Raw genomic sequence first — 22126 nt, forward strand, 5'->3', positions numbered from 1 at the left:
AAAAAGGTTCATCAAAGTTGTCCTAAGAAGAAGGTTTTTAGGACAACTTTGATTAAAGGTTTTGATCCACTTCAAATGTTTGCTACTATATATATATATATATATATATATATATATATATATATATATATATATATATATATATATATATATATATATTATAGATGCTAATTGCAATTATAATACAAAATAATTGGAATATATGTTGTGCAGGCATATATATATATATATATATATATATATATATATATATATATATATATAGAGAGAGAGAGAGAGAGATAGAGAGAGATATAGAGATACATATATAGAGATATATATATATATATATATATATATATATAGATGCTAATTGCAATTATAATACAAAATAATATATATATATATATATATATATATATATATATATATATATATATATAAATTATTGCCTGCAAAACATATATTGCAATTATTTTGTCATATATTGTGATTTTAACTGCAATACTATAAACATTTTACTTTAGCTGGACTTAAACTGTTTGAAACCTCTTTTTAGTCGTGCAGTCCACATTATATTCACATTGATGTTTTCTAGGAACCTAATCAAATAATAATAATAGTTAGGCCTATTGTGTTTTAACTCTAATTATAAAAATGAAGACTTTTTGTGTGTGTGTTAGCACAACCCTGTACCCTGACTTCAGTGATTTGTGACATATGTTCAGAATTCAGAAACTTAAGAATTGTTAAACCATATTTAGTAAAAATCGCTTTAACACACGTGTTTGAGGGTCAGGGCAATTTCACGGGATGATCCTGGTCTTAAACTGACAGTTAATCGGAGGTTGCATGAATTAAACAACGCCTGTGTCACTGTAATGTTCCTGGAGCGCGGTCCGTTTTGTGCGTGGCTGACCCGGTACCTCTAGCAGCACCGCACCGTCCTGCCCGGGAGAGCGCGCTCAATAATGCATGCACGTCATTAGAAACCGGAGAGGGCCGGTGTATAGCCCTTATTTCCTGGGAAACGCAAGTCAGGCCGAGGTGCTGACAGTCCAGACTCGACCGCACCTCACGTTACACACAAACCTTCGAATATGAGGACCTGTTTTCCCGCCTCGTGTACTAATGTTTGTAGTTTTTCATGCGGTTGTAAGTTTTGCTAAGTTTTACCTGGGTTACTTACTATTAGCCCCGAGCGGTGTCACTTATGCTTGACCCAGAAGCCCCGGCACTCATCTTTAATTCAAACCGGGATTAACGGCGCGCGACCTTTCAGTTTACCAAAGCACGTGGGGGTTTAAAATTCTCGCGCAATTTGAGCCTTGTGCGGTGTTTTGAGAGAGTTTGATATTATAAATAGTCAGCAAATTAGACATTCATTGAGACATTAAAGTCTATGAATGAAAAATTATTCGTGGATATTTTTCCCTTACAGAATTGTTTACAATCAGGGAATGTTCATATGTGCAAGTCCATCATTTTTCAATTTGATTGGTGATTTATACATTATCTTTGGTATTAGGCAAGTTTGGGCTTGTTTAACGCAAGATTGGGCTTGACAAGAGCCTGGTCACCTCGACACAGTCCACTGGATAAATTGTTATTAACATTCCTGTAGCTCGAACAGTAGAGCGTGGCTCTAAGTGTGTTAAGCTTGAGAAATCTAGGACTATTCAAGGATATGAAGACACATAATAGTGTATTCTGTCCAACCACTTATTTCTGGACAAAAAGCAAACGTTGACATGATCTTGGTCTACAGTAAATGTATCACATATTCATTCCCATGGAACTGAGAGGTGAAGTGCCTCTTCATCACTAGGTTGCCAAGTACAGTAAGATACCCCTGTAGCGTCTTTCCAGTTAAGTCACTCAGGTGGTACATATTTGTTATTTTCCTCTATGGTGTGTTTAATTAAAGGAGAGACAGATGGGATTGTCTTGGAGGTAATGGTAGCACCCTGGTAATGTCCAGACAATAAGCCATTGGTGTATTTGAGGTCAGACCACCAGTTGGCTTGACATGTTCATATACTCTTAAACATGTAAGCCTGCACAGTTAAAATGAATGTCTTTGCATTATATAGCTAAATATTCAACCAAGTAATATTTATTTTAAAGAAACTGGACTCACATTTTAAAATAAATTAAAATAGAAAACATTTTAAATTGTAATAATATTTCACAAAATTCTTTTATGGTATTTTTGTTCAAATAAATGCAGCCTTCTTTCAATAACGTTTAAAAAAAAAAAAACTTTTAAATGGTAGCGTGCATACACTAAAAATAACCTTCACGTCAAAGTGGGTTAAAAGTATTTTTGCAAAAGTAAATTGAGAAAAGAACAGCATTTGTTTGCAGATGCCACCGTTTGATATGTTGTTACCTAATGCAATAAAATTGAAAAAAGTTGGATTATATTATTTCAGGATGTCCTCAAGTTGGGGAACGATGTGGTTACAAGTCTGAGGAGAGGTGCAGACATGCCACACTCACTTCGGATCAATCTCTCTCCAGCACACATATCTATACACGCACACACAAAGGCCAAGCCCCCTCAGAACCATATCATGTACCAAAACAAAGTGTTCATAATTCATGAGCTCCTCACCAGTTGAAAAGAGGGAAAGATTCCTTTACATGTCCATTATTCAAAACCCTTCTGGCCATTGGGGAGCAGCCACAACACAGTTGCTCATTTAACATAGACGTTACAAAACAGGCACACCTCAAATACTCAAACATTAGCCTAATTAGATGTTCACAATTACGCAAGTAGTCCAGAATTGTGTATCCTGTCAATTTATTTGTAACACAAGTTACAAGTAAAAAAAAAAGATGTACCAAAATTACATTTCCACATTCCTGAACAATAGTTTTGTACTTCATTGAATTCTAAGTGCCCAGTTAAATACTTCAATTATATTAGCCATTTTCCTCATAAGCTGGCTTACGGATCCTCATCCTTTGGCACCGACTGGCATAGTTGAGTGATGTCATTGAGATTCATTCATTCATAAAGCGAGAAACATGATAGGAGCTTAAAACCTACAATGGGCATCAGTCAAATCCCAACCAGACAATTAAGAGTAGTCGAATTGTCCTGGGACCGAGGGATTAGGGTAGAGAAAGAGAGTATGGAGGGCAAGAGGGGAGGTAATGGGAAGAAGAGATGTTGATTATAATAAGATGACATCTTATTCTGCTTTACAGAGCGGATAGCATAATGTCGGCAATGGTGGCATAATGTTACCACAACAAATAGAGAGAGGCACTTGCAATGAAATGGGTAAAAATTAATAGAACAAAAAACGAATAGAAATCATCATACTTCTGATCGATTAATCACAGTATTTTAAAAACAACTGCTTTGTATTACAAGTTTTCTGAAATGCTATGTTTAAATGTGCAAAGGCGTTATCTAATTATCTAATTAAGTATGCATTGATTTGCATACATTTCCAAAACAGAAATCTTAACATTGGATAAAGCCAGATTCAACATTCTCGTTTCATTTTGTTGATATACTAGAGTTACAGGTTTTTACAGAGGGGATTTCGGATATCTTTTTTGTCACTCCATAAATTAAAAAATATATTTTCACCCTGTTTTTAGATATAAAATGTTATATAAATATGAACAAACTCCTCTGTAAAAACCTTCAGATTATAGATATAAATTTGGAAAGATTGGTGCATGTAAGTGCTACTGATGTGGAGATTTCTGTCTTAGTGCATCAGATAAAATTTTGAGAAAACAGCCTTTAAAGACGTACTGTACAGACGCAAATAGATAGAAGTGTAAGTCCAGTAAATGTATATTTTAGGTGTTTTCTTTCCACTAGTGTGAAATAAGACAAGTTATGAAAACTGACCAGTGCATGAAAAAACAATGGTTTGCCTGTCTTGCCTTAAAGAAAATGAACATTATTCATTTTGTGGTAATCAACATTGTCACAAATGCTGTCGACCAAGCTTAACTTGTATTGAACCCAGAATACTCCTATTAGGAAGGCCTCAAATGTCACCCAAAATCCATTCGGAGTATTTCTGTCTTTTTGTCAGATTTGTTTTGTAAAGCAGACGGAAGCATTGGAAGGTTGAGGTCTGTTACTCTTCGCTGTATAGCCGTTCGCAACTGAATTGAGTTTCTTTTCGCTGTATTACTGGGGAGGCTTGTCCCTCCTACCCCTCCCGTTCCCATGTTCCTCTTCTCCTTTGCATGTCTCAGGTTTTTAATGACGAGAGCTTGTTGTCTTTGAGATGGAAACAGTGGCGGTTTGGACCCATTTACCAAGAAAGGTGAGGAGCCGGTGCCAGCCGTTGTGTGGCGCGTAAGCCCTACCCAAGTGACTTTTCTAGGTGCGGATTCTTTCAGCGTTCCAGTGTGACGTAGTCGGGGTAAAGGGGAGGTTTGTGTTGTGGTTTCCATGGCGCTGAGGTGGCGAGCATTGTAGGTTTTCTCCTCAATGGCCAGTAACAGATCCTTAAAGCGCTGTCCCGTTCTGGGAGAAGCCCCTTTCTCTGAGTAGAACGTCTGCAACTTCTCTAACTTGTCATCATGCTGATATTCGCAGTCCAGCGCCTGATATTTGTCAGAGTAAGCCGGTCTCAGATCATGTGGTTTGATTGATGTTTTCATTGTCTGGGAGTCTCTAGAGGTGTCTATGGTTACAGTGGCATCACAAGGGGCAGAGTCACAGAGTTTGGTGCCGCTCTCCTCTCTGCAGGAACACTTAGGTGGTGAGACACGAAGCATCTCCTTTTCACCAAACGTTGAGACTAAAATACACACATATACAATTTCTGTCAGCTGAATATGCATTGTATGAATTTCAAAATTAGTCAAATTATACAACCCGAATTCTGGAAATGTTGGGATGTTTTTTAAATTTGAATAAAATGAAAACTAAAAGACTTTCAAATCACATGAGCCAATATTTTATTCACAATAGAACATAGATAACATAACAAATGTTTAAAGGGAGAAATTTTACAATTTTATGCACTAAATGAGCTCATTTAAACTTTGATGCCTGCTACAGGTCTCAAAATAGTTGGGACGGGGGTATGTTTACCACGGTGTAGCATCTCCCCTTCTTTTCAAAACAGTGTCTGGGACGTCTGGGCATCGAGGTTATGAGTTTCTGGAGTTTTGGTGTTGGAATTTGGTCCCATTCTTGCCTGATATAGGTTTCCAGCTGCTGAAGAGTTTGTGGCTGTCTTTGACGTATTTTTCTCTATAAGTGAAGATCTGGACTGCAGGCAGGCCAATTCAGCACCCGGACTCTTCTACTATGAAGCCATGCTGTTGTAATTGCTGCAGTATGTGGTTTTGCATTGTCCTGCTGAAATACACAAAGCCTTCCCTGAAATAGACATCGTCTGGAGGGGAGCATATGTTGTTCTAAAACCTTTATATACCTTTCAGCATTCATAGTGCTGAAAGTCCAAAACATGCAAGCTGCCCATACCGTATGCACTTATGTACCCCCATACCATCAGAGATGCTGGCTTTTGAACTGAACACTAATAACACGCTGGAAGGTCTCCCTCCTCTTTAGCCCGGAGGACACGGCGTCCGTGATTTCCAAAAAGAATGTCAAATTTGGACTCGTCTGACCATAGAACACTTTTCCACTTTGAAACAGTCCATTTTAAATGAGCCTTGGCCCACAGGACACGAAGGCGCTTCAGGACCATGTTCACGTATGGCTTCCTTTCTGCATGATAGAGCTTTAGTTGGCATCTGCAGATGGCACGGCGGATTGTGTTTACCAACAGTGGTTTCTGGAAGTATTCCTGGGCCCATTTAGTAATGTCATTGACACAATCATGCTGATGAGTGATGCAGTATCGTCTGAGGGCCCGACGACCACGGGCATCCAATAAAGGTCTTCGGCCTTGTCCCTTACGCACATAGATTTCTCCAGTTCCTCTGAATCTTTTGATGATGTTATGCACTGTAGATGACGAGATTTGCAAAGCCTTTGCAATTTGATGTTGAGGAACATTATTTTTAAAGTATTCCACAATCTTTTTACGCACTCTTTCACAGCTCTGCCCATCTTTACTTCTGATACTCTGCCTCTCTAAAGGCTAAACATGTTACAGACCTGATATCAATTAATTTAATTAGTTGCTAGATGTTCTCCCAGATGAATCTTTTCAAAATTTCTTGCTTTTTCAGCCATTTGTTGCCCCTGTGCCAACTTTTTTGAGACCTGTAGCAGGCATCAAATTTGAAATGAGTTCATTTAGTGAATAAAAGTGTAAAATTTCTCAGTTTAAACATTTATGTTATCTATTTTCTATTGTGAATAAAATATTGGCTCATGTGATTTGAAAGTCTTTTAGTTCTCATTTTATTCAAATTTAAAAAACGTCCCAACATTTCCAGAATTCGGGTTGTAATAGTATTATAGAGTTCTGCAGGAATAAGTCCAAAAACCCAGAAATTAGTGAGCATTTTTTAACTTTTGGTTCCACTGTCCCAAAGTCAATGGGTTTTTTGAATGGGTTTTTGGTTAAAAGCCTGAAATAAGGTCTGTGGCTATCACAAGCTCAAGATATTTTCATGTTTTATTCTACGACATAAAATAAATCAGTAATCACTCGTGATCTGTTATATAGGTGGTTGCTAACAAGTGGCTAATTGGGACATAGATGTTGTCTGGGACATTTAACATCATCACACCGAACTGGTAAACTCATCTACTCACTAGTTCACTTCCACAGCCTCGATTGTGTTTATACTCACATTCTTGCAAACTTTCCAACTTTTTGATTTTAAATAAAGATTGAATGAGTTGTCAAAAGCTTAATGAACAAAATGTGTAACAATGGTGAACTTTTGCTGGTCACAGAGCTTATTTTCGCCAATAATACAAAAGCCTATTGGTTTTTTGTCAAGGGAACCAGGGTGATGCTAACTTTCAGGTTGGCCTACAAAAATATATCATCACTGCAGCACTCTATTAAGGAAAAAAAAGATGATTGTTCCTATAAACATGTGCATTACCCTTAGGAATCAGTCCATCGTGTGTCTCCACAAGTATGGCAATCTCATTAGTTGTATCCAAAGGGACTGAGGTTTGGGAATCTGCTCTGTCCACTAGGCTTGGCTGCTTTGGTCTAATAGTTTCCGCAGGCCTTTTCATGCCACTCTGGGCATCTCTGTCCTGTGATTGGCTCCTCTGGCTCTTACTGGCCTGTCTTGAGCTCCTCTCATTGGCTGTGTCACTCTGAGGAGACTAATGAAGGAAAGAGTGTGTTAAATGTTTTGTGTGTTCATGAGTGTTTCAGACACAAGATGCAATTCTTGAATATAGAAATATAACTGGAAAAATCACCTGCTGCTGACTTTTTGCACTTGCATTGCTTCTCCCTCTCGACAGGCCCTTATTCAGAAGATTCCATTCGCTGTTCTCTTCTCTCTGAGGACAATAACTGACATGTTAGCTGTGATCCAAAACCTAATAATCTGCCAACCTAGAAAGTATCATAGCATCATGTATTGTGATGAGTTTTGTCCTCCAAGATGGAGGGACACAAGAAATGCTGATAATTATTCTCATGTTATGGTCAATAACTGATAAATGGTTGATATTAAAATTCATTATTATATTGTGTAAATAAAGTAAAAACTAAAATCAATCATTTTAAATGCTACAAGTAAATTTAGGCATCACAACATTACAATGTACAGTATGAAAAAACGGATGTTAATTTTGAGATTTGCTAAATAAATGCTGTTCTTCTGAATTTTCTATTATTCAAAAAGGCTTTTCACATTTGAAAAGTTAATCCTGGGTCATTCTAAACCCTGGGCAAATGGAATTCTGGGTTATCTTGTGTTTCACATGTTTAACCTGGGGTTAACAATTAATCCTGGGTCACTACAATTGTCACATTTTCTGTCGGTATTTAACATTTTTTCCCCTCAAACGCTTGAACATATGTTTAAACAACACACTGTGTTTCAGTGACTGTCCAAAGCACGCGATTGGCTGTTGGTTGGTAAGCATCTGACACAGTAAACGCAGTTAAGCGCTTCCGTGTTTACGTCTGAACGGCGGCTCAGTATTGGCTGGCTCCAGCGTCAGCATCACACACATGCGTTTTGGTGCTCACGTGAACTGCTCGGCCAATACTGAGCCGCTGTTCGGACGTGAACACGGAAGCGCTGAACTGCGTTCACTGCGTCAACTACGTACGAGTCTGACACGGTAAAGAAGAAATTGTTAAATAAAGTTATTTTTGTTTTGTTTTTGACACAAAAAGTATTCTCGTCGCTTCATAACATTAAGGTTGAACCACTGTAGTCACATGGACTGTTTTAATGATGTCTTTAGTACCTTTCTGGACCTCGAATGACGGTAATTACGTTGCTTTCTATTGGTGATAAAAAAAAACCTCTTGGATTTCATCAAAAATATCTTAATTTGTGATCCAAAGATGAACCAAGGTTTTACGGGTTTGGAACGATATGAGGGTGAGTACTTAAAGACAGAAATTTTATTTTTGGGTGAACTAACACTTAAAAAAAATCTTACTGACCCCAAACTTTGGAATGCAATGTATTGTCTTCATATATCATTTTACCTTCATGGTCTTCACAACTTTCTGATGCCTGTTGAGTTTTTTCAGCAGTAGATGGTAGCAAGCTAAGATGGCAGACGGCTTGTTACTGATGACAGTGTGGATGATATCAGAAAGACCGTAGCCTAGAGATTCAGTCATGTAGTTTAGCACAGCTGAATTAAGATCCTCAGGACGCAGCCTAAAGAAGCAACAAAGAACATGTGTATACACATAAGGAAATGTTGAATGGATATTTTAAGATATCTGCATCTCTGTTCCTTTAGGTAGCTTTAGCATTAGATTTCATTTTGCAGGTACCTGTTTTTATGAGTTACAGTATGGAGGGGTCTCTTGGCATAACCCTCATTCAACCATTTATCCTCCATTGCTGCTTTTACTGTTGGCCTTTTTGCTGGTTCTGGCTCCAGCAGAGACAAAACAAACTGTACAGCCGCTGGAAAGAAAAAAAAGAGAGAGAACACTGACATCTTGACACTGCTAAAAGAGACTCAAAACTCGGTTTTAACCTTACACAGAAGATCTCAACACTGATTTGTCAGAGGAGTGAGTGAATGTGTGTGTGAGTGAATGTGTGTGTGTGTGTGTGTGTGTCCGACCCAGACTGAACTTCTCAAGGTTTCTCTTACAGAAGGGCAGATCAGATTCAAGAAGCACTTTGCTCCCCTGTGCCTTCTTCTCAATCTGGGGGGACTCCTCAGATCAGAGTGCCAGTTTGGCACTGCGCTGGCCTTGTGTGTGTGAAGGTAGTGTTTGTGTCACTAGACAGTGACGATCACATTTACTCATTCATTTAGAGTGCCATTACAGCAGCCTCGGGATGCCAACAAAACACACAAAATGACAAACCGTAAGCTTCTATTATACTTCATTTCCACCATACTTCATTGACAGTAATGACTGTTTTACACTGTAAAAAGCTCTCAGTTGTTAGCTTAAAGAGCTACAGTCAAACCAAAATGTATTCAGACACCTTGAACATTTCATTCATTAATACAGTTTATTCACTATAGTTTAAAAAATGGTTATAAAATATGACATGATTTCAGAGTTAAACTGTGTCAGAAAAAATTAATCTTAATTATGTCAGATAACACTTAAGCAAAACATGGTCAGGTAAAAGTGTCTGAATAATTTTTGGTTCCAAATTTGTATCAGTTTTACTGGTAGTCCACGGTATGAAGACTTTTTTGGGTATAATATGTCACAGTTTACTTTATTTTGATATCCTCACTTACATAAATATAGTGTCCTGTACTCACAAGTAAAAATATATCAAAAATGTCTGAATAATTTTTCTAACTGATTTAACACATAAAAAGTTGTTGGTATAAATTCAGTGATGTTAAATAATACTTTTGAACTATTTAATTTAGGTGTTTTTTCAGTGTATGTTTACTTTATATATTATTATGCTAAATGATATCCAGCACACACTTTTGAGTTTCTGAGTTGATTCAGCAGATGTTGTCCAACATGACACTGCTGAATGACTAATCAGTACATACTGCAGATAAATGCACTTGCATCTGTTCCATTAACTTCCATTACTCTGATACTCTTCTTTTTAATAAACAATGTATGTGCTAGTTCAGAAAAACAGGAGGCAATTCACCATACGTAATGTACAAACTACCTTACAATGATGTAATGTAACCTGCAATGGAATCGGGGAACCCAGCCGGGTTCTGTTCCACTAGCAGACATTTTGCGTCATCGTGTTTGTAGTGTATCTATTTTTGTGATTGGTGAATATACTCTGTTATTAATATTCATGAAGATTAATATTAATGTGCCGGATCAGATGATCTCTTGATCTGATTGAGGAGGACACTTTGAAATGCACTACTGCACTCAACACCTTTTATCTCTTCTCTCGTTCTCTTTTCTCATTCTCTCTCTGTGTATCTTGTGCTGATGAAGAACTCCTTAGGGATGAATTTTAAGTGTGTGCACATACAGTACCGTTCACAAATTTGGGGTGAATATCATTACAATGTATATTACTTTTTTTTCGGATTTAATATATTTTAAAATGCAATTCATCCTGTGATGACAAAACTGAATATTTAGCATCATTACTGCAGTCTTCAGTGTCACATGATCCTTCAGAATCATTCTAATAGGCTGATTTGCTGCTCAAGAAACATTTCTTATGTTGAAAACTGTGATGCATCTTTCCAGTATTCTTTGGTGAATAAAAAGTTCAAAAGAACAGCATGTATTTGAAATAGAAATCTTTTGTAACATTATAATTGTCTTTACTGTGACTTTTGATCAATTTAATGCATCCTTTCTGAATAAAAATATCAATGTCTTTTTAAAAAAAATCTTACCGACCCCAAACTTTTGAATGGTTGTGTATATGATGGGAATCAATTTCCCCACATGGATAGTAAAATCACCTTTCACCTAGTGAAATCACCTTCATTGTATGGACCAATAGTTTCAGGTTAGATGATAGCAGAGGATAGTAAATGTCAAGAAAAAAAGTCAATGGAAAGTTCCCACCATAATAGAAAAACGTTTATGTGTGTGTTACAGTTTTGGAGTTTTGTTGGCAGAGGCTATTTACACTAACTCCGCCCATCTATTTACACTAACTCCGCCCACAATTGTCTGATTGAGCCAGACAAAACCCAAGTTCGAATCCACCTTTTTCCAAACTCATTCTTCTTCCTTTTCCCATTGCATAGCAGTTCGGAGAGCAGTTTATTTTAAGTAAAAATTAAGAAAATATCCGTAAAAGTGGAAATAAATTGCCTAAAATGATTTAATAGTGGGAATAAAGTGTTGAACAGGTTGGGTTAGGAGCAGGTGTAGGGGAGGGCTTTAGGGATGGAGACAAGGCAGCATCCATTTATGATTAAATATAATCAAATACACTGAATATGTTGTTATTGTTGCATACTGTTGTATAATATACTATACACTGCCACCAGTATAAATAGCAACTAAAAGCTATTTACACTTAGTGCAAAGAAAATACTGCTATTTTCACTGCCATACATTTTACCTTTGCTGATGTCCGACGGTATCGCACTGATTTCTGCATTCACCATTTTCTGGTGAAGCTGCTTGATGTTAAAGGGCTCCACCGTAAACGGTAAAGTGCCAGTCAACATGGCAAACATACTCACACCCCTATGCACAAACACAGAAACACACAGAGCCACATTAAAAAGACACCCATCTTCATTTACAAACCCACAGTCAGTTGGCATTATCTACATACATATGTGATTGCCATTTCTAGAAGACATACACATATAGTTTGTGTACTCACACAGACCACACATCCACTTTAGGGCCGTACTTCCTGTGGGCCAGCAGTTCAGGAGCAGCGTAAGCAGGGCTGCCACACTGAGTGTTCAGCAGCTCCAGAAAGAGAGAATCTGCCTTCAGAGTGTTACTCAGACCAAAGTCTACACACAAACACACTCATATGTTAGTGTACTTGCATGAACATACAACTGTCCACTGTTTCTGATACAGATACTGTCAATTGCAGACTGTATAATAAACTAATTCTCTATTTGCTTTTTCTTTCTTAGATGTTTTTGTAATTAGGCATTAAAGAATAAATCATACAGATTTCAAAAGCCTAAAATAAAATACATGAAGGCAACAAAGAAGCATAGCACTGACCCATTCAGTCTCATTACAGTGATTGTGACCATTTCATGGGTTGATGCTACTACTCATATTCCTCATTGGTAATTGATACGTTTTGCTAAATGACTGTAAATGAGATGTCTCTCCTAAGTGCTTGCATTTGTGTGTACTACTGCAACCATAGTAGTTGGTTATAAGTCATTCTTAGAGGTATTAATGTATTACAGTAAGAAAGCTTAGACAAAAAACTTTCCTTAGATTAAATGATATACATTTACACACTATGTAAAAAGAGTCAAAAGCTAAGACACACTCACCAACTATCTTAATGTTGTTGTGCTCATCCAGTAGAAAGTTTTCAATCTTCAAGTCCCTAGTTAAAACACAGTATTCAGAGATGAAGGAGGTTAGTTAAAAATAACTCCTCCATCCAAAATTCACACTTTTTCAAATTTAAATCTGGAAATGGATTGTGAACACTTACCAATGTTGCAAGAAAAAAGAAATAGGTAATATTTGGCACTATTTCTTGGTGCACCACTCACACAAGAAAATTGAGCAAAATAATATTCTTGCTTTCATCAGTGTTATTTTAGTATTATTTATATACAGTGCTATTATAGTATTGAATTAGTTTTTATTTTTATATTTTCTGTTTTTATATTAATTTTAAGTTTGAGTAATTTTTAGTTTTTCAAGTTTAAAGGGAACCTATAATGCCCCTTTTACAAGATGTAATATAAGTCTCTGGTGTCCCCAGAATGTGTCTGTGAAGTTTCAGCTCAAAATACCCCACAGATCATTTATTATAGCTTGTCAAATTTGCCCCTATTTGGGTGTGAGCAAAACATGCCGTTTTTGTGTGTCCCTTTAAATGCAAATGAGCTGCTGCTCCCGGCCCCCTTTAGAGAAGAGGGCGGAGCTTTAACAGATTGCACTTTGGCTGCTCAACAACAACAAAGCTGGAGAATCATTTGTGAAGCAGTCTGGCGTAAAATGACGGCATGGCAACAACACTCTTCCTCTTTTCTAAAGCAGCCCAACGTGGCCTCACCCCCTTTGTTGCGTGTTCCCGGGAGCGGGGTTTATTTAAATTTTGGGGTTTGTGATGTCACCAACCCAGGAAGAAGCTCAGTGTAGTCCCTACCAGCCATTTGTAGTCCTTTTTACTAGTTTTAGTTAACAATAACAACACTGGTTTCCATAGAAGCACAAGATGCTCTTTGGATCAACTTTCAGTCAGGCTTTTAATTATGATAATATAATGTAATACATTAGGGGGGGAAAAGCTAAACAGATGCATTTTTACTAGTGGTCTCAGACTTTGTGACCCCACTATATACAAACACTCATGAGGGTCCAACTGATAGGGAACTCAGATCAACTTTCTCCATGTGCAGGAATACATGACCAGCCAAGAACCTCTAGCAGCACACAAAATGTAATGAAAAATGTGAATTAAAAAGGGATTTGTACTAAAGAACAGACCTACGAGAGTTATTGTTGGTGATATCAAAGCTTGGTGGTCCTGGATGTTCAGTCATTCTGCCAAGTTTTACTTTTACACTCTCCCCTCTCTTTTTCCTTTTATCTTACTCCCTCTTTCTCCCTTTCTTTCCACTTCATAATAAACACTCACACTCACTTTGACGACCGCACGCTCCTCACATTTAATATGAAATTATATGAAAAGCCTATAAAAATATCACAGCCCTCAAAGCTATTTTCATTTCCCTCCATTTTTACTGACATGGCTGACATCTCAAAGCTCAATGGGCGGCCTAACGTTCCTTAACACACACACACGCACACACACACACACACACATACAGACACACACACACAGACACTGTCCCTAAAATGTCCAAAAATGAAAAGGCTCAATAGAGTTGAAAAACTACTCTGAAAATCTGCCAGAATTAAAGTTCTCTGACAGACATGGCGTGTATTGGGGAAAACTGGACCACCGTCCAGCAGTTTGACTGAGCTTTTGGGGGTATTATTAGTGTGTGAGAGTTCAGCAGAGACAGGCTTAAATACATAAAGACAGTGTTTGTGGAGCCAGTTGATAAAATAGTTTGATTTGGGTTGATTAATGTCATTTGAAGTGGGTGAACTTTTGAACTGAAATGGACATGAACCCACACACTCCTGTCGTTACCATAGGGACTGTATATGTTGACTAACCCTGCAGGTGTGTGTGTGTGTGTGTGTGTGTGTGTGTGTGTGTGTGTGTGTGTGTGTGTGTGTGTGTGTGTGTGTGTGTGTGTGTGTGTGTGTGTGTGTGTGTGGCGTGTAGGTTGATGTACGTCCTTTGGTGCTTGACATACTCTAAAAATGTCTCTTTACTGAGTGGATTGTGTGACACAGACCTCAGCATTGCTTCATCCTGGGACTCCATTAGTAAGGAAGTCAGTGAATGATGTGTTAACCATAGTGGATCTGGCTGATGATGTCATGAGAAGCTAATGACATTCCCACTCTTGCCTCAATTAGGCTTCACTGGCAGACCAGAGAACTGCACACACACACATATACACATTTACTTGTTTAAATGAGGACATACTTTAGACTTCCATTGTTTTTATTACTTTAGGTTCATTTTTACTCTAACCCTACCCCTAAACAGCAAAATGTGTTTTTAAAATGTATTAAATAAATTTATAATTTTAGATATTTTTATACATTTTATATTGGAATAGTAATCTTATAAATAAATTATATCAAATCCTAAAATTAAAAATATGAACAAATTAATTACATTTTGAACTGAGATTTGTTTTATATAATTTTTATTATTAATAATTCATTGTATTAATAATTTTAAATTTAATTAATTAAATCCTAAATTTATCCCCAAAGTAAACCCACAAACATACACTTGCTCTTTGATTTCAATTGGTCATACATGATTATATTGGTCATATTTTATTTAAAAAAAATATATATATACATATAATTAATTGTAATTTACATCATAAGTGTATAATAATAAATTTAAAAAAAATTGTATAATTTTAGATTGTTTATACATTTCGTATTGAGGATATTAATTATTTAACATAAAATATAAGAATAAGAACAATATTAACAAATTTCGTTTTTTTTTTTTGTTTTTAGAATTTTATATTTATTTCTTTTATTTATTGTAAAACCATTTCAATTTTTTTTTTTATTGGCAATGTATCCTCAGAAAATGTCTTTGATTTCATCCTTTTTTACACACACTTCTCTCATCTATGACACATTATTTTGAGGCTCTTATAGCTAGAGTCTGCTATAGAGCAAAGCACTCAGCGTTTTCCTTTCCTTTTCTCATTCCACCCCACTATCCCTACATCCCTTAAGTTCCAAATGATCTCTACACTTCATTTTCGTGGGTGTAATTATGTCAATTAACATGTCCTGTCCATACCTGTGAACTATCCCGTGTCGGTGCAGGTGTTCCACGGCAGACAGTATCTGGCGGGTGTACCTGCGGACCTCTCTCTCCTCCAGCCGTTTGCGTTCACAGATTCGGTCCATGAGGTCTCCTCCTCCGCACAGCTCCATGGCCATGTAGTAGCAGTTCTCCGTCTCCAACGTCTCCAGCAGCAAGACAATGTTGGGGTGACGGATCAGCTGGTGAATCCGGGGTTCACGCTTCATGTTTTTTAAAACGTATGTATCCTGACGAGCCTTCTTCTTATCTATCACCTTGATCGCCACCTGACAGAAACAGAGAGCGATTATACTTCATTTTCTCAGGTGTTTCACGTAAAACTTATTGGAAGAAATAAAGATGTAAGAGGACAGTTTAGTCTTATAAGTATTTGATAAGAAATCTTTCATTTAACTTCACAGCTGTTTCTCCTTAAATTCCTGGAGATCTCACAAATAAGACAATATTGTTCAAAGAAGACTTCTATAGTATATAAAACTGATTTAGGTGAGCTTGCCATCCTTAAAGGGATAGTTCACCCAAAAATGAAAATTACCCCATAACTTTCATAATTTACTTTATGATGTGACATACTAAGTGTTATAACATAGGACATAGTACGTCAGGAAAAGAATGCAAAAGTACGTTTTATGATCGATGATCGATGTATAAAAACATTAACTTGCGACATATTACACAATGCCATGACGTTCTACGCTACGCCATGGCATACAAAGTTAACGCTTTGTAGACGCAAGTTGAATGTGTGTGGCTGTTGCGCCGGAAGGATACTAAATAAGGATACTTGTCTTGCACAAATGCATTGATTCACTTCAGAAGGGCTTTATTAACCCCTGAGAGCCGGGTGGAGTATGTTTTATGATCGATGGATGCACTTTTTTGGGCTTCAAAATCTCATTCTCCAATCACTCCCATTATAAAGCTTGGAAGAGCCAGGATATATTTAATATATCTCTGATTGTGTTTGGCTGAAAGAAGAAAGTCATATACACCTAGGATAGCTTGAGGGTGAGTAAATTATGGGGTAATTTTCATTTTTGGGTGAACTATCCCTTTAATGGCAGAGCCATAGCATTGCACACACTATAGCTCAAAGTCCCTCTCTTTAGAACTCCATGATAATAATTTACATTCTAAAATTCTAGGATTGTGCTGGGGGTGATGCGTGCTTAGGCATCACCATAGCAACCTGTTCAGGTAAACAGAGTGGTCAGGAAGGGCTCAGTGATGTGTGTAAGAGCTGGTAACATTCACACACACAGGCCACAGTTACTGACCCATGAAAGCTCAGGTCACCACAGTAAGGGGAGGAGGATAGGTTGAGCTAAAACTCTCTCTCTCTCTCTGTTTGTCTGTGTCATGATGAACCCAGAAGTTTCCGAATTTCCAAAAATGTACTAATTATTGCTATACTTGCAATATACACTGCCCGGCCCAAAAAAAAAAAGTTGCTGTTTGGATTTTAATAGGCAAATACTTAAGAGTCTATGAATGGATCATTATTACAGTGATTATTATGTTTCTAGCATGTTATATGTTTGGCAACGGTTCTTTTAACCCTAAAAGATGGAGTGTGTAGCTTTTCATTTAAACAACCATGTATTAAAGGGATAGTTCACCCAAAAATGAACACTATGCCATCATTCACTCGCCCTCAAGTTGTTCCAAACCTGTATACATTTCTTTGTTCTGCTGAACACGAAGGAAGATATAGTTTGTAACCAGGCCACTTTGGGGCACCATTGACTTCCATAGAAGGAAAAAAAAAAATACTACCCCAGAATTGTTCAGTTTCCCACATTCTTCAAAATATCTTCCTTTGTGTTCAACAGAACAAAGAAATTTATACAGGTTTGGAACAACCTGAGGGTGAGTAAATGATGACGGAACTTTCATTTTTGGGTGAACTATCCCTTTAAGATGTCTCATGGCCATATTCCAGGATGACAATGTCAAGATTCACCAGGGATAAAATTGTGAAAGAATGGTTCAGGGAGCATGAAGAATCATTTTCACATATGAATTGGCACTGACCTTAACCTCGGTGTAAGTTTTAGGGATGTGCTGGAGGAGACTTTACAGAGTGCCCACCTCTTGCATTGTTGTGATGTTATTTCCATCAAGAGGTCCATCAATTTTTGGTCAAGATCTTGTATTGACAATGCAAGAGGTGAGCACTCTGTAAAGTCTCCTCCAGCACAATCCAAAGACTCAATGAAATTAAGGTCTGGACTCATGCTTCATGCTCTCTGAACCATTCTTTCACAATTTTAACCCTGGTGAATCTTGACATTGTCATCCTGGAATATGGCCATGATGTGTCTTCCTACATGGTTGTTTAAGAAATGAAAAGTTACACACTCCATCTTTAAGGGATAAAAGAACCGTTGCCAAACATATAACATGCTAGAAACATAATAATCACTATAATAATGATCCATTCATAGATTCTTAAGTATTTGCCTATAAAAATCCAAACAGTGCCTTTTTTTTTTTGGCCGGGCAGTGTATTTAGTAATAATCAAATAAATAATGTAATTTATATGTAAACAATACATGTACACAACACATTACATGCAAATGCAAATACATTCACATGAAATAAGTGGCATGCCAAATTCATGTGAGATTTTTCACTCAAGTGAACAACGCTGATGTAGGCGCATGTGAAATGTTTTCCAGGAAAAAATAAAAAAATCTGCAGCCTATCACTAAAACAATGATCTAAAGTACCACTACATATCATTAATATCTATTATAAGTCTGCAGACAAACATCTTACAGTAGGGTTACAATTCTTAACATTAGTTAACTAGAATTAACAAACTAATTTACTAATACATTATTAACATCAAAAGTTGTATCTGTTAATATTATTTAAAGGACCTGAGTTAACATGAACTAACAATGAATAAACAATGAATGTATTTTTATTAACTTATGTCAACGAAGATTTATAAATACTGTAGCAAATGTACTGCTGATTGTTAGTGAATGTTAGTTAATGCCTTACTGTAAAATGTTAACAAACTACACGCTAGTTTAGCATGTATAAAAATCCATCAGCATAAATACTGAAACACTACTACTAACAGATAAAATGCACTAAATTAATAACTGATGATTTTTACAATGGAACTAAATCTCATCCCACTAAACATAAAGTGCCTTTTGTATTAATAAACGTTTCTAGCAGTGCGAGTGTGTTTGTGTGGATGGATTATTACTGCGGTGCGTGTCAGAGACTAGGCAAGACGGAGTCGCTATGAAAGGTGAGACAGTGAGACAGCATGAAAAATGGATGACAACCCTTCAGCGCACTGATGACTGACACCCTTAGTGTGTGACACTGTGCCTGTGATTGACAGGCGTCTGCGTGTAAGAGACTGGGTGTGTGCCTGTTACCTTCTCTCCTGTACTGATGTGCATGCCCAGCATGACTTTGGCGAACGAGCCCTTGTTGATCATTTTGCCCACCAGGTAGCTGCCCACACGCTTAGTGTGAGGAAAGTTTTGGAGAAGGTCGCGGGGCACTTTTCCAAGACAGGGAGGTGCCGCCTGCTCCAGCTCCCCTGAATCTGTCATGCTCCCATCCAGAGATGACTTCAACGCAGCCGGCATGATGCCAGTAATGTCCGTCTGCTAGCAGATCCACAGGATGACACTGAGCAGACAGGTAGAGGATGGTGGAAGACAGGTTGGCAAGGGAGGAAGGGCATGTGTGATGGAGGCTGGTCTCATTGGTTCTTCTTTAGCTGTTGGTGTTGGTCTGTCCTGTCAAGAAGGAGAATATCCACTCTTCGCTCCTCTCATGAGTTTTTTTCTTTAGTCCTGATGCTGATCCACAATCTCATGTCCTGTGTTGGGACCAGGTACCTGTCTTTTACTTGTCTCTAGCCTCAGATCTACCTCTCTTTATCAGTCTTTTTCATCTAGACTGTCTCTTTTCGGTCCAACGGAAGGTTCTTCTGTCAGTCTGGTTAGTTCATGCACCCTTGTCTTTGTGTGTGTGTGTGCCTGGTAGATAATTAACTGTATCTGGTCTCAGGTTGATGCTGTGAGCCTAGCGTAGTCAGAGGACACACTACACCGTAATGACCCCCCACCTACACACACTCACACACGCAGAAGAACGCAAACTGAAAAACACAGCTCCCAAAAATTGTGTTACAGAGTTTTAATGTATAAGTGCACAGGTGGTATTTAAGATATAAGGGATATAAGTGCATAAGGTTGAATAATTTAAGAATATATATTTGAATATAAAAGTTTGAATACATTTTTTAAAATATTTTAAATACTCTGTGTAGTTCATAGATATATATATATATATATATATATATATATATGTAATTTTTTAAAAGTCTCTAGTGTTACATTTATATTCATATGTAAGTATAAAAAAGGGTTAAAGGGTTAGTTCAGCCAAAAATGAAAATTATCCCATGATTTACTCACCCTCAAGCCATCCTAGGTGTATAAGACTTTCTTCTTTCAGACGAACACAATCGGAGATATATCTAAAAATATCCTGTCTTTTCCATATATAAAATTGTAGTGGGGGTTGGGGGGCTTGAAGCCCAAAAAAATGAATCCATCCATTATAAAAAAAAAAATCCATAAGGCTTCAAGGCCTTTTGAAGTGAAGCGATGCGTTTTTGTATGAAAAATATCCATATTTAAAACTTTTTAAATTAAAATAACCAGCTTCCGGCGGATGACCGTACGCATAAACAAATAGGTTAAGTCAATGCAAAGACGCGAATGGACATCCTGCGGCGCGAATTGAGTGTTTTGGGCGTTTCACGCAAGTAATGCGTGATTTGCGCGAATCACGCGAGTTGAAAAATCTGAACTTTGGCGAAAATTCGCGCCACGTTAACCAATCAGGAGATTGCTCTAGTAGTGACGTGATTACGACGTAGCGAGAGGAGGCAGAAATCCGAAACAACAATGGAGGACAAACTCATCGTCGCTGTATGTGGATACCCGGAGCTGTACGATGCATCTTCATACTTTTATAGAAACAGGAATAAAAAGGATCTTGCTTGGAAGAAAGTGAATGAGGAGGTTGGACAATCTGGTAAGTTGTAAAAAACTCTCTTTACTCAATTTGAGCTATATATATATACATATTAAGACTACAAGCTAGCTAAAGCCGGCAAGTTGAGCTTATTCGCCGTATTTTACAACTACTTTCCCGCTGACGAGTTGATGTGTTTATTCAGAGGAAGTGTGCAGAAACGAGACTGGAGCTTGGCAGAAGCCCCTCTCATGACGCGAATTCACGTCTGTTGTGAAGTGAATTTCACGCGCGAATGAAGCGATTCAACTCAAAATGTTCAAGCGTCCAACTACGCGCGAATAGCGCAATTTATTCAAACAGTGTTTTGTTTTGCTCTATCCTCTGCGCTTCAGTGTTCATCATTACATCATGTGGCAGGTCAGAGGTCACTCTTCCGCCGCAAATCAATGCATACGGCCATCTGCAGGAAGCTAGTTATTATTTTTAATAAAGTTTTAAATATGTATATTTTTCGTACAAAAACCCATCGCTCTGCTTCAGAAGGCCTTTATTAACCCCCAGGAGCCATATGGATTACTTTTATGATGGATGGATCTTTTTTTTGTGCCCCCACCCACCCTTCACAACCGTTATAAATCTTGGAGGTGCAAGGATATTTTTAAATATATCTATGATTGTGTTCGTCTGAAAGAAGAGCTAGGATGGCTTGAGGGTGAGTAAATCATGGGATAATTTTCATTTTTGGGTGAACTAACCCCTTAATTGTCAAATTTTCATATATTGCTCCAATAATGTTCTTTTTGTATGTGTCTGTCTCTTTAAGGTCCAGTAATATATTTCTTGGATAAAACCTGTACATTCAGTATCAACAACTGAGATTAATATCCTCCACTACACCAGAAATTAAATTATGAAAGAAATAATCACCCCATTAATCACACAGTGTCAAATTCCCACCCAATTAATCTCTGGCAATTATTAACTCAAAAAGCTTCTAAAACCTCTAGAATGAGGTGGACGGATTTCATTGGCTAATAATCTCATGCTGTAATGAGGGTCTTGTCATTGTGACTATCATTTGAGATACTATAATGACGATGAGGAAGTAACAGCGGCATTGATATTAATACCATAAATGATTTTAGAAAGGTAAGTGCACATCTGGTTTTGGCCTTGGACCAGAGTGTGTTAGTAGGGGTCTGTGTGCTTGAATGAGAGGCCATTGTTGGATAAGTGTGTGGTTGGGGTCAGGTTTCTTTATTTCTTATTCGCTCGCTCCATTCATCCACCGGAGAGGGATGAACTGAGCAGCAAGGGGCTGGAATATGAGACCACTATACTGTACACACACACACACACACAGTCATATGTACACTGCAGTACGGTAAATATCTCTCATTCATATCTCCCCTATCCACTTTGAGAAAACAAAGAGAGACCCTATATGGCAAAGCTGTG

At 37.5% G+C, this 22126-nt stretch overlaps 1 protein-coding gene across 1 annotated transcript; it reads right to left on the reverse strand.

Annotated features, from left to right (window-relative positions):
* Positions 1–2771: 2771 nt before the first annotated feature.
* LOC127504950 (hormonally up-regulated neu tumor-associated kinase homolog) lies at positions 2772–19623 on the reverse strand. Its single transcript, XM_051880122.1, has 10 exons — positions 19048–19623; positions 15616–15908; positions 12518–12573; positions 11872–12010; positions 11602–11729; positions 8886–9021; positions 8589–8766; positions 7337–7420; positions 7006–7237; positions 2772–4766 (listed from the first exon to the last, which is right to left on the reverse strand). The coding sequence occupies exons 1-10, from the start codon at positions 19261–19263 to the stop codon at positions 4009–4011; spliced, it is 2220 nt and encodes a 739-aa protein (XP_051736082.1). The 5' UTR covers positions 19264–19623; the 3' UTR covers positions 2772–4008.
* Positions 19624–22126: the final 2503 nt, after the last annotated feature.

This window comes from Ctenopharyngodon idella, chromosome 22 (genome assembly GCF_019924925.1).
Source record: "Ctenopharyngodon idella isolate HZGC_01 chromosome 22, HZGC01, whole genome shotgun sequence".
NCBI lineage: Eukaryota > Metazoa > Chordata > Actinopteri > Cypriniformes > Xenocyprididae > Ctenopharyngodon > Ctenopharyngodon idella.

What these genes read in the sequence shown, in the direction of transcription:
- LOC127504950 (XM_051880122.1), bottom strand. Translation starts at nt 19,263, where the DNA reads ATGCCGGCTGCGTTGAAGTCATCTCTGGATGGGAGCATGACAGATTCA. An exon ending in CGACACGGGATAGTTCACAG is followed by an intron (nt 12,574 to 15,615) that starts GTATGGACAGGA and finishes TGTTTTAACTAG; the next exon opens with GGACTTGAAGATTGAAAACT. An exon ending in GTGCAAAAAGTCAGCAGCAG is followed by an intron (nt 7,238 to 7,336) that starts GTGATTTTTCCA and finishes TTCCTTCATTAG; the next exon opens with TCTCCTCAGAGTGACACAGC.